At 43.5% G+C, this 13,798-nt stretch overlaps 1 protein-coding gene across 2 annotated transcripts in view; it reads left to right on the plus strand.

The window, feature by feature from the left end:
• The window catches only part of EYA3 (EYA transcriptional coactivator and phosphatase 3), a 90,352-nt gene that overhangs the window by 39,169 nt on the left and 37,385 nt on the right, over positions 1 to 13,798 (plus strand). For both annotated transcript variants that reach the window (XM_040424330.1, XM_040424331.1), the window contains exons 6-8: positions 758 to 900; positions 5,419 to 5,550; positions 9,174 to 9,259. In XM_040424330.1, coding sequence (XP_040280264.1) covers positions 758 to 900; positions 5,419 to 5,550; positions 9,174 to 9,259 — 361 coding nt within the window. The remainder of the gene's footprint in view (positions 1 to 757; positions 901 to 5,418; positions 5,551 to 9,173; positions 9,260 to 13,798) is intronic.

The following is a 13,798-nucleotide window of genomic DNA, read 5'->3' on the forward strand; positions in this document are numbered from 1 at the left end:
TTTCATTCCTCATTTTGCGGAACGGAATTGCGGACTCATTTATTTCTATGGGGCCGTACGATGTGCGGCCCAGATACAGAATTGCGGACCCGCACTTCCGAGTCTGCAATTCCGTTCCCGAAAAAAAATAGAACATGTCCTATTCTTGTCCACAATTGCAGACAAGAATAGGCATATTCTATTAGTGCCGGTGATGTGCGGTCCGCAAAATGGGAACGCACATTGCCGGTGTCCATGTTTTGCGGATCAGTGGATCTGCAAAACACGCTACGGACATGTGAATGTAGCCTTCTAGTAAGGCTGCCTTCATATGACGGTGAAAAACGGCCATGTGACAGACATTTTTAGAACTAATTGAGGTTGGTGGGGCTGTTCACATGGCCGTTTTTTTAAAGCCCAGTGAATAGCAGCCGTCAAAAAATAGGTTGTTTCCTATTTTTGGCTGTTTTCCCGGCCAGACGGACTCCATTGAAATCCACAGGACCGTTATAAATGCTGTTTAGATAGGAGTGCACCCATTAACGTCCATTAAAAACTTCTACAATTGGAATGGAAGTGTGGATGCGGAGAGCACGTGTCTTTTGCGGCCCAATGAAATAACAGAAATATAGTCATGTAAATGGGCCCTTACTCAAAAACGTTTTCATTCTACATCTAATATGAATGCAGTATGTTTTCTTAATGCTGCATTAGTAAGCCTAGAGTAAAAGAAAAGCTATTTAATGCTGCTCTGTAATAACATTTTTTGTTTCTGTAGGCCATACGCACACATCCTTTCTGTACCTGTAGCTGAATCAATGTCCACTTACAGTGGACAGAATCCATACCAGACATTGCAGCCATCTCAGCCCTACACTGCATATCCTCAAGTATCTCAAACCTATGGGCTCCCCCCCTTTGGTAAGTCTGCAAGTCCTCTTGCATGTATTGTCTCATGTTTTTGCTATGTTTACTTTAAATTATTGATATTAAATTCCATCTGATAAGTCATCTGATATCCGCTACTAAATGGGTTGTTTCAAGGGGATTGCTTATTGTCCATATGCCCTGTTGGGTCGACCCCGAAAGTTTATGCATTCTATGGAAGGCCATTCATTTTAAATGGCCACAATGTAATGCTGCATTTCAGCTGCAGCTGACTGCCTCATGGACTTTATTTTACCGCAGTCCTCTTAACGCAGATTGTAGTGGCTGACAGTCCTCATTACATGCCACTAGTTTGAAATCAATGGTTTGTTAGTGTAATGCACAGGTGGGCCAGGGAGTCATATCTGGCTAACAGTGTGGGAACAAAGTGGAACATACCTGCATGCAGAGGTCGCAATAACGTCTGTACAAGCGTCATAGCCTTACTCCCTGGAAAAAGTCTAAGGCGTACCAATACGCCGTAGACATTTCCTTGACATTCATCAGTGCAGGGCGCGCTGTGAATGGCAAGGGAAGCGCAGTGATGCTGCAGCTGCCTGAAACAACCAATAACAAAGCTCCTTATAGTAAGGAGCTTAGTGATTGATCAGTTTGAGCGGGCTGCCGGAGCTTAAGGCACACCGCTCTGAAGTGAGAAAGGAGACGCGCGATCCTCACTGGCAGGGTAAGTGGCCTTGCTGTGAAATTTAGTGGTGGTCCCAGATCTGAGTGCCTCTATAATGATGAGTTTGAAGCGCTCAGCTGAGCGCCGTCTCTCCTCCCTGCTGAGTGCAGTACTGAAGACTGCCTCGATAGAAGGTCTAGGGGACCGTCTTCACTACCGCGCTCAGCAGTGAGGAAAAGTGGCTGAGCGCTTCAGATTCCTGCTTATAGAAGTCAGCGAGGGTCTCAACGCTGGACACACAAACAGGAGACTTGGGTCTGACAGCCAGCTGCAAAACAGCGAGGACACTGGAGGGAGACCCTCAGGGCAGGTCATTCTATTGTCCCGTAGCCAGAAAAATAAAGGAGGAGCAGCTTATAGATGCAGCAGACTGTGATGTGCCTGTGTACCCGGTGTGAGGCTGATACAGATGTCACAGCATGACTGACTTGGAGGTACCCCTACTCTCATTGCCAATGCTAATCCTGGAGATAGCAGGGTGGAAGAGACAGGAGGCTGCAAGCACCATGAAACAGGAGGCTGCAAGAGGGGTAGGGTCGGGTTCACACACAGACAGTAGTGGCCAAGGAAAAGCATCACTGTCCCACTATATACCGTACACTATTAAACAATGTGCACTATAATCCAGGACACTATCACACTATATACCGTATACTGTATCACTATGTACACTATAACAGTATATACAGTACATTATCACACTATGTACACTAATAGTATACCAGTACACAATCACACTACATCCTACTATGTGCACTACATACAGTACATTATCACACTGTGCTACCATAAGCCTACCACCCTGACCCTGCAGAGCCCTGTGCTGCCCTAAGCCTACCACCCAGACCCTGCAAAGCTCTCTGTGCCACCCTAAGACTACATAGCCTCATACTGTGCCTACCTGACCCTGCAGAGCTCTCTGTGCCACCCTAAGACTACATGGCCTCATACTGTGCCAACCTGACCCTGCAGAGCTCTGTGCCACCCTAAGACTACATGGCCTCATACTGTGCCAACCTGACCCTGCAGAGCTCTCTGTGCCACCCTAAGACTACATAGCCTCATACTGTGCCAACCTGACCCTGCAGAGCTCTCTGTGACACCCTAAGACTACATGGCCTCATACTGTGCCAACCTGACCCTGCAGAGCTCTGTGCCACCCTAAGACTACATAGCCTTATACTGTGCCAACCTGACCCTTCAGAGCTCTCTGTGCCACCCTAAGACTACATAGCCTCATACTGTGCCAACCTGACCCTTCAGAGCTCTCTGTGCCACCCTAAGACTACATAGCCTCATACTGTGCCAACCTGACCCTTTAGAGCTCTCTGTGCCACCCTAAGACTACATAGCCTCATACTGTGCCAACCTGACCCTTCAGAGCTCTGTGCTACCCTAAGCCTACAAAGCCTTATACTGTGCCAACATGACCCTGCAGAGCTCTCTGTGCCACCCTAAGACTACATAGTCTCGTACTGTGCCAACCTGACCCTGCAGCGCTCTCTGTACCACCCTAAGACTACATAGCATTAGCATCTAATCTGAGACTGCCGCAGAGGTGGAAGCTCTCATGTGCGCAGTGCTTTGTACCAAGTTGCCCCTAAACTCCATGTCCGCAACAATATACCCAGCTTTAGGTGTTGGAGGAATACCTGTAATAAGGAGTCTACTGTTCGCATCTATACCTGCAAAAACTGGTGGCACTGTTTAGGTGGCAGTGGTCTTATGTTTAGTATATGATGTCAGCTAAATTTGCAATTGTCTAAATTTGCAATTTATGCATGGAAGACCGTTCTAGAGAATAGCAACCCCTAAATATTATGCAGGCCTTCGTATTAACTATTTGAATTACTGTAACTTTCGTACTCCTCATCGGCTAAAAATACTCCTTAAAAATGGTAAGAGGAGTATTTTTACTCTTCCAGAAAAAATGTAGCGCGACCTCTGCCAGCACGCTTTGTCTAAAGGTGGCTATAGACTTTCAGGTCCCCCATACACACTAGACTGTTGTCGGCTGAACCTGGCGTTTTGAGTGGAGCTGGCCAACGATCTAATGTAAGGGGAGATCCCCACTTTTCCTCAACAGATTGAGGGAGATTTATCAAAACTGGTTTAGTTGCGTTTAGCAACTAATCACATTGATCCTTTCATTATCCAAAGGAGACCTGCAAAATGTTAGCTGGAATCTAATTGGTTGCTCTGAGTAATGAAGCCAGTTTTCCTTTGTGCAAGTATTGATATATCTCCCCCATTATATTCGTTGAGAGTAGAGAAGGATCAGGCATGTTGAATTTCAATGCCTGATCGTTTTGTTCTCCAGGGAGATAAACCAAGTATCTGGCAGTGACTTGTTCCGCTTATCTGCGTGTGTATAGGGGAAAATAGGGAGAGTTTTTCTTCTTCTTTAAAAAAATTTTTTTTCAATCTTTGTGCCTTTTTTCCCTGATGCATGGTGCTTTGTTTTTCTGCCATTTTTTGTTCAAAACCTTTTTTTAAAAATTTATTTTTATTTTTATTAAGAGTACTTTTAAACTAGCGTCGCTGGATTCCAGCAGGCAGTTCCGTCGCCGGAACTGCCTGCTGTATCTGGCAATCTGTATGCAAACGGATACCATTTGTAGACAGATGCGGATGCTTCTCACAAATGTATTGCAATACCGGATCCGTCTCTCCAGTTGTCATCCAGAAAAACGGATCCGATATTTATCTTTTTCATATATATATATTTTCATATATATATATATATATATATATATATATATATATATATATATATATATATATATATATATATATATATATATATATATATATATATATATATATATATATATTTTCATAATAAATATATATATAATAATTTTTTTTCTATATATATATATATATATATATATATATATATATATATATATATATATATATATATATATATTTTATTCTTTCTTTTCTCCTCTGGTGTATACACATGAGCTTACTGTGCATGTCATGAGAGGAGCCAGGAAATAGTATTTATGGCTCATGATTGAGCCTACAAACAGCTGGATGGGGTGTGAGGAGGATGTAAGTCAGTGTGCTGGGCGTGCCTGCAGCAATGACTCTGTGACTTTGGCAGTGTAAGAAGATGCCCCATTGACTCCATGTAAATTTATATCAAAATGCCTAAACTGACAGTTTTAACAGACACAGCAATGATCTTGCAGTGATGTGACCTACAGCACTATATCATTAGGTGCATGTGGCAAATGTGCTGACAGATTCCCTGAGACAAGAATGGAGAGATACGATGATTCGCTATTTAATCTCTTCGGGATATGGTGACTGACTCCTGTGGATATGATATAAATGTTGTTGATGAGAGAGACCCCCTTTTAAAGGGGTCTTTTGGTACTTAGATATTGATGACCTATTTCCAGGTCACCATTATCAGATCAGGTCAGAGACCCAGCATCCCACTGACGAAAACTATACAGTAGACACAACCAGAAGCCCAAGGTTGCATCCACTGTGTAGTGGACATGCCAGAATACTGCAGCTCAGCTCCCGTTAAAGTAAATGGGAGCTGAGCTGCAGGACTCCGATGCAGGAAACTACCCAGTGGATGGTGCCTTCTGTCTACAGTATAGTATCAGCTGACTGGTGTAGAGTCGGGTGTCTGACCCCTGCTGATCTGATAAGAATAGGTCATCAACATCAATTTTTTTTTTGTTTGTTTGTTTTTTTGTTCTTGTTTTTTTTTTTTGTTATTTATGTGACCTGTTAATAAGAAAAAGCAATCGTGTATATGCTATTGAATGTTCATTTTTCTGACTTGTATTTTGTGTGTTAAGGTGCTTTGTGGCCAGGTATCAAGTCTGAAAGTGGTTTAGTCCAGACATCAAATTCTACTACGGTCTTGACCTGTTCTTCAGGAGTCACCAGTAGCCAGTCCAGCCCTGTACTATATTCCTATCCTGCCCAAGGTAAAATATAGACATCTGTAGGACTTAGATAAGATATAAAAAAAAAATCACATAGCAGTCACAGCATATTTTTACTTCTGGGTGAACACCAGCTGTATGCTTTATTTTTTTCCATAAAACTTTACAGATTAGGCTACTTTCACATTGGCTGTCAGTGCGGATCCGTCTTGTATCTGCACAGACGGATTCGCACCGATAATGCAAACGCTTGTATCCGTTCATAACGTATCAGTTTGCATTATTCATTCAAAAAAAGTCTAAGTCAAAACGGATCCGTCTTGACTTACATTGAAAGTCAATGGGGGACAGATCCATTTTCAATTGCACCATATTGTGTCAGTGAAAAACGGATCCGTCCCCATTGACTTACATTGTAAGTCAGGACGGATCCGTTTGGCTCCGCATTGTCAGACGGTCACCAAAATGCTGCAAGCTGCGTTTTAGTGACCACCTAAAAAACGCAACTGAGACCAAACGCAGCCAAATTGATGCATTCTGAACGGATCTTTATCCATTCAGAATGCATTGGGGCTGAACTGATCAGTTTTGGGCCGCTTGTGAGAGCCTTGAAACGGATCTCACAAGCGGACCCAGAAACGCCAGTGTGAAAGTAGCCTTAGTATATGTATATAATGCCATAATGCCTTTTTGTAGTTGCCTTAAGCCCACACTTTGCAGTAGCTTTATAAAAAAAAAGGTATCGTACTAAACGTGTCAAATGTGTATTCATATACACAAATTAGAAGTCTGTGGTGCAGTGCATTGTTGGGTCTACACAGAACTTAGTTGGCATTGAATGGGGCAATTTACGCCATATCTGACTAGCAGTACAATAAAAGAATTTCAATATGATAAATTCCTCTCAATATTGTGTATATGCATTGATTGGCATGTATTTATAATAGCTGGTTAAATACTGTAACTTTAAGGGGTTCTCCAGGAATCATTTAAAATGACCAGCAACCTTCTTCAAGACTTCTATAAATATTTAAGAATTAGACCTTCTTTCTCCCAAATCTCTATTAATGATCCAAAATTTTCCAAATCTGCATTTATTTTTTTCTACCCCAAAAGCTATAATTAAAGGTATTTCTAGTTTCTATGCTGATATTAATAACTACGACAATAACCTAAAGAATAAATAAATATGGCATCTAACACCGGTAAAGCTAAACCATATTAACCCCAATTACTCAGACTTGTGCTGGAAAAACTGTGGAACCCAAGGAACTTATCTACATTTATGGTGGTCATTAGGAATGAGCGAATCGTCTTCGGATGAAACATCCGAAGTCGATTCTCATAAAACTTTGTTTCAATACTGTACAGAGCGAGCGCTCAGTACAGTATTAGAATGTATTGGCTCCGATGAGCCGAAGTTGTAACTTCGCGAAGTCTCGCGAGACTTCGAATAATAACTTCATAAATTGATTTATACTGTAAAAAAAACATTTCCCAAACTCTGGTTCGGTTCCAAGGTATCACTTGGAAGCGAACCAGAGTTCGAGAAATAGTTTTTTTTTACAGTACAAAGTATTTTCTGAAGTTTATTACCCAAAGTCTCACCCTTCGCAAAGTAATAACTTCGGCTCATCGGAGCCAATACATTCTAAGGCTACTTTCACACTTGCGTTTGGAGCGGATCCGTCTGATGTTTCATCAGACGGATCTGCTCCGATAATGCAGACGTTCGCATCCGTTCAGAACGGATGCGTCTGCATTAAAACTTAGAAAATTTTCTAAGTGTGAAAGTTGTCTGAGCGGATCCGTTCAGACTTTACATTAAGCGGAGCGGAGGCTGAACGCTGGCAGGCGGATGCATTCTCAGTGGATCCGCCTCCACTGAGAATGCATTGGGGCCAGACGGATGCGTTCGGGGCCGCTTGTGAGCCCCTTCAAACGGTGCGCACGAGCGGACACCCGAACGCTAGTGTGAAAGTAGCCTAATACTGTGCGGAGCGCTGGCTCCGTACAGTATTGAAACAAAGTTTTATGAGAATCGACTTCGGATGTTTCATACGAAGTTGATTCACTCATTCCTAGTGGTCATGTTCAAAAATTCAAACGTTCTGGAAAACTACTGTGTATATTTGAAAAATTAAACAAGATGCTTCATACAAACTTCCAACCATCTCCAGATCTTGCCTTATGTTTTCTACTAAACCACCATATTCCACAACAAATCAAAACTGTTGGATCTCACATAATATTAGCAGCAAAAAGCCTCCTAGCAAAAAAATGGAAAAGCCCAGAAATCCCCACCATCTCAGAAGTATGGACATTTGGTCTCTCATGGAATTAAAATATGGCTCATATTTTAAAAAACGAAAACCACAAAATACTGGTCCTTATGAAATCCAAACTTTCGAAGTACTTTACCAAACTAAACTTTCCTTTAATTATCAATACTTTCTAATATAACGATAATACTAATTGATTATTTTATTTAAATAATATATCTGTAAAATAACTTTTTACCCTTTTATTACTAAAGATGATTAAATGTATGTATACGTATGTGTGTATGTATATGCATATATACATTTGTGCATTTTTTATATATATATATATATATATATATATATATATATATATATATATACACAAAAAAGTTCAGTGGCAGCACCGTCAATGGAACAAATGCAGGTGCAGCTGGCCCAGTGTGGATGTAAGCCAATCCAGATAGATAAAAATAACAAAAAGGGCAGCACTCCAGAAAGTAAAAGATGAAAAAATCTTTAATTACCCATATGGGACAAGCGACGTTTCGGCTCAGTGTGTGAGCCTTTCTCAAGCAATGTGTACAGGCAAAATACTGAGTATATATACCAGTAGGGGTGGATACAATCAATGTGCAATACAGGTGTGCTCAATTCATAATAAATAAGTTAATTAAATACAAAATACAGTACGTATATCAAATTTGCAGTAAATCTCAGTGAACATCAGTGCATAATCATACAATAAATAATCAATTAAAAAAATGAGTATATTATTCTGTGAAATATACAAATACATATAAGCAATACATAATTATCAATCATATTATTACAAGTCAAAATAAAATATACGATTATAACGACAAATTATTCACAATTACTCTATTCAATAATTAATATGAATGGAAATGACTAACTTTAAAATGTATTATAAACCAATAAAAATTACTGTTGAAGAAGGGAGAAAAAAAAAAATGACCAGCAACGTGTCCTAGAATATGAGCAGGAGCAGAGCTGTCTAGGGGGGTGAGGGTACAGGGCCTCACTACATCCTACACTGCTCTACAATAGCTGGTAATGATGATCCTGCCTATGATATGTCATCATGGCTGTGCAGCCTGACAGGAACACTCATCAATGTGTAGTGAGGCCCCGTCCCCTCAACCCCCGAGGCAGCACAGGTTGATGGTGGCCATTTTAAATTATTTCTGGAGAACCCCTTTAAGATGACCATACACTCTCAATAGCTGTTGGCCGACTTCCCACACACATATACACTCTTTAGAGACCCCCATACATATAAGATAGTTGGCTGGTCCTGCTGAACTTTGAGGGTTTGCCTGACTTTTCTGAAGAAGAATGTGTACAGTCCCCCCCCGCTAATCTAATTTCTATTGTTTTCAGCTACCGCTACAAATGCTAATGTAATTTCCACCACATCTCCCGTGCCAAATATTACAGTTCCAACAGTTGCCAGCATCTCAAACCAGGTAACCTCTTGAAATACAAAGCTGTGTTACTATTATTTTATACCATTATTGTTTTAATGTTCTTTTCTGATCTTGAACTGGTCTTTTAGATTAATTGTGTAAAGTCAGGCTCTTTGCCCAAGCATACAGATCAGTTGCTCATCAGTACTAGGCCAGACTCTGTGGTGGCCAGTGGATTTTTGGACATTGTGATTAAAGTGAATTTGTCAGAAATGCCTCTCATTCTTCCTGAGCAGCTACCTGCATAATGCCAACCACAGTGTGTGCCCCAAACCATGTTAAAGGGGTTGTCCGGAATCAAACAATTTTTTTTTAAAGTAGCTTACTCACCATTAGTAGCCAAGTTTATGTTCCCAAGATGTTTTTAGGTAGCTTTGACACTGCTTTACTGCTCCTACAGTCCCCAACAGACTATTTACATATCTGTTTATGTATGCCATCACTTTCTGCTGCAAAGCATTGTGTGTCCCAGTGCAGCTCAGCAGCAGGCGGTTTCTACAGTGTAAGATCACCTCCCTGCATCCGCCCCCCTCATACATATTCAGCCTCCTGCACATTATTCACTCCTCCCCCCCCCATAGATCCACCCCCTCATACATATTCAGCCTCCTGCACATTATTCACTCCTCCATAGATCCGCCCCCTCTTACATATTCAGCCTCCTGCACATTATTCACTCCTCCATAGATCCGCCCCCTCTTACATATTCAGCCTCTTGCACATTATTCACTCCTCCCCCCATAGATCCGCCCCCTCTTACATATTCAGCCTCCTGCACATTATTCACTCCTCCATAGATCCGCCCCCCTCTTACATATTCAGCCTCCTGCACATTATTCACTCCTCCATAGATCCGCCCCCTCTTACATATTCAGCCTCCTGCACATTATTCACTCCTCCATAGATCCGCCCCCCTCTTACATATTCAGCCTCCTGCACATTATTCACTCCTCCATAGATCCGCCCCCTCTTACATATTCAGCCTCCTGCACATTATTCACTCCTCCATAGATCCGCCCCCTCTTACATATTCAGCCTCCTGCACATTATTCACTCCTCAATAGATCCGCCCCCCTCTTACATATTCAGCCTCCTGCACATTATTCACTCCTCCATAGATCCGCCCCCTCTTACATATTCAGCCTCCTGCACATTATTCACTCCTCCATAGATCCGCCCCCTCATACATATTCAGCCTCCTGCACATTATTCACTCCTCCATAGATCCGCCCCCTCTTACATATTCAGCCTCCTGCACATTATTCACTCCCTCCCCCCCATAGATCCACCCCCTCATACATATTCAGCCTCCTGCACATTATTCACTCCTCCATAGATCCGCCCCCCTCTTACATATTCAGCCTCCTGCACATTATTCACTCCTCCATAGATCCGCCCCCCTCTTACATATTCAGCCTCCTGCACATTATTCACTCCTCCATAGATCCGCCCCCCTCTTACATATTCAGCCTCCTGCACATTATTCACTCCTCCATAGATCCGCCCCCTCTTACATATTCAGCCTCCTGCACATTATTCACTCCTCCATAGATCCGCCCCCCTCTTACATATTCAGCCTCCTGCACATTATTCACTCCTCCATAGATCCGCCCCCTCTTACATATTCAGCCTCCTGCACATTATTCACTCCCTCCCCCCCATAGATCCACCCCCTCATACATATTCAGCCTCCTGCACATTATTCACTCCTCCATAGATCCGCCCCCTCTTACATATTCAGCCTCCTGCACATTATTCACTCCTCCATAGATCCGCCCCCTCTTACATATTCAGCCTCCTGCACATTATTCACTCCTCCATAGATCCGCCCCCTCTTACATATTCAGCCTCCTGCACATTATTCACTCCTCCATAGATCCGCCCCCTCTTACATATTCAGCCTCCTGCACATTATTCACTCCTCCATAGATCCGCCCCCTCATACATATTCCTCCCCAATAAACTCCTCCTTGCACATGTCATGTGCTTGCAGAGCAGAGAGGCAGACAGTGAAGCCACATACAGAATGGTACATCATTTATGCTGCATTCCTTTTATGTTTACATTCATCATTACAATAAGCAATTTATAGTAATCTATACAAGCAATGATAAAGTTGTTTTACAATGTCCCCAATTTTGCTCTGCTACACAGATAAGGCTACTTTCACACTTGTGTTTGGTGTGGATCCATCATGGACGGATCCGCATCTATAATGCAACAGTCTGCATCTGCTCAGAATGGATCAGTTTGTATTATCTTTACCTTAGCCAATACGGATCCCTCTCGAACACCATTGAAAGTCAATGGAGGATGGATCCTTTCTTTATTGTGCCATATTGTGTCAGTGAAAACGGATCCGTCCCCATTGACTTGCATTGTGTGTCAGGACAGATCCCTTTGGCTCAGTTTCGTCAGACGGACACCAAAACTCTGCAAGCAGCCTGCAGAGCAGAATGGTGTCTGATCGTAGGCAAACTGATGCATTCTGAGCGAATCCTTATCTATTCAGAATGCATTAGGGCAAAGCTGATCCGTTTTGGACCGCTTGTGTGATCCCTAGAACAGATCTCACAAACGGAAACCAAATCTCTAGTGTGAAAGTAGCCTTAGGCTACATGCACACGACAGTTGTTTGTTGCTGTCCGCAAATCGAGGATCAGCAAAAATAAAATGCCAGTTTTGGGATCCGTTTTTTTCACAGATCCCTTTTAATAAATGCCTATCCTTGTCCGCAAATGAGAAAAAAGTCACATACACAATTTTTTCTTTTTTTTTATTATGGAAACCACGGACAATGCAGAACACCTATCATAATTTTTTTTACTGACCCATTGAATTGAATGGGTCCCCATCCTATCCGAAAAAAAAAAACAGAACGGGCTCCGGGAAAAACAACTGTCCACATTGGCGGATCTGCAATATACGCGCACCTTTCCGTGTGCATTCCACATCACGGATGCAGACCCATTCACTTCAATGGGTCTGCAAATCCGGAGATGCGGAATGGAGCGGAACCGAAGCGCGGAATGTATCACTAAGGAAACACTATGGAGTGCTTCCTGGGGTTCCATTCTGTGCCTCAGCACCACAAAAAGATAGAACTTGCTCTATCTTTTTGCGGAACAGATGGATCGTAGACCCATTCAAGTGCATCACGGTGCATTGTGGCAGTGCGCCCCCCCTCCCTCCCTCCCCAGTATTAAATTCATTGGTGGCCAGTGCGGCCCCCCTCCCTCCCTCCCCCCAGTATAAAATTCATTGGTGGCCAGTGCGGGCCCCCCCCCCCCCCCCTCCCCCTCCCTCCCTCCCCAGTATTAAATTCATTGGTGGCCCTTCCTCCCTTCCTCCCTCCCCAGTATTAAAATCATTGGTGGCCAGTGTGGCCCCCCCCCACCCCCCTATTAAAATCATTGGGGGTTAGTGCGGCCCCCCCCCCCCCCCCCCCCCCCACTCCTAATTAAAATCATTGGTGGCAGTGGCCACAGGTTAACAACCCCCCCCCCCCCCCCCCCATCATTGGTGGCAGTGGAGCGGCAGTTCCAATCGGAGTCCCAGTTTAATCGCTGGGGCTCCGATCGGTTACCATGGCACCCAGGATGCTACTGCAGTCCTGGCTGCCAGGGTTACTTAGCAATTTTAGAAACATTATACTTACCTGCGCTGTCTGTGGCCTGCCGGTCGCTCCTCTTACTGGTAAGTGAAAGGTCTGTGCGGCGCATTGTTTATAGCACAGACCTGTCACTTACCAGTAAGAGGAGCGCCCGACCAGCCACAGACAGCGCAGGTAAGTATAATGCTTCTAAAATTGCTAAGTAACCGATCGGAGCCCCAGCGATTAAACTGGGACTCCGATCAGAACTCTCCGCTGCCACCAATGATGGGGGGAAGGTGATTTTAATTGGGGGGGGTGATTTTAATTAGGAGGGGGGGAGGGGAGGCCGCACTGGCCACCAATGAATTTAATACTGGGGAGGGAGGGGGGGGCCCGCACTGGCAACCAATGAATTTAATACTGGGGAGGGAGGGGGGCCGCACTGGCCACCAATGAATTTAATACTGGGGAGGGAGGGGGGGCTGCACTGGCCACCAATGAATTTTTAAAACTGGGGAGGGAGGGGGGGCAGCACTGGCCACCAATGAATTTAAAACTGGGGAGGGAGAGGAGTCTGGCCCTCTGCTGCCTGGCAGCACCTGATCTCTTACAAGGGGCTGTGATCCGCACAATTAACCCCTCAGGTGCGTCACCTGAGGGGTTAATTGTGCGGATCACAGCCCCCTGTAAAAGATCAGGTGCTGCCAGGCAGCAGGGGGCCGTTATGTCCACAGTTCTCAGTATATTCTAACTTGAAGCGTCCCCATCACTATGGGAACGCCTCTGTGTTAGAATATACTGTCTGATCTGAGTTTTCACGATCTAACTCAAATCCGATGGTATATTCTAACATAGAGGCGTTCCCATGGTGATGAGGACGCTTCAAGTTAAAATATACCATCGGATTGGAGAAAACTCTGATCCGATGGTATATTAATATTACC

This window comes from Bufo bufo, chromosome 3, assembly GCF_905171765.1.
Source record: "Bufo bufo chromosome 3, aBufBuf1.1, whole genome shotgun sequence".
Classification (NCBI taxonomy): Eukaryota; Metazoa; Chordata; class Amphibia; order Anura; family Bufonidae; genus Bufo; species Bufo bufo.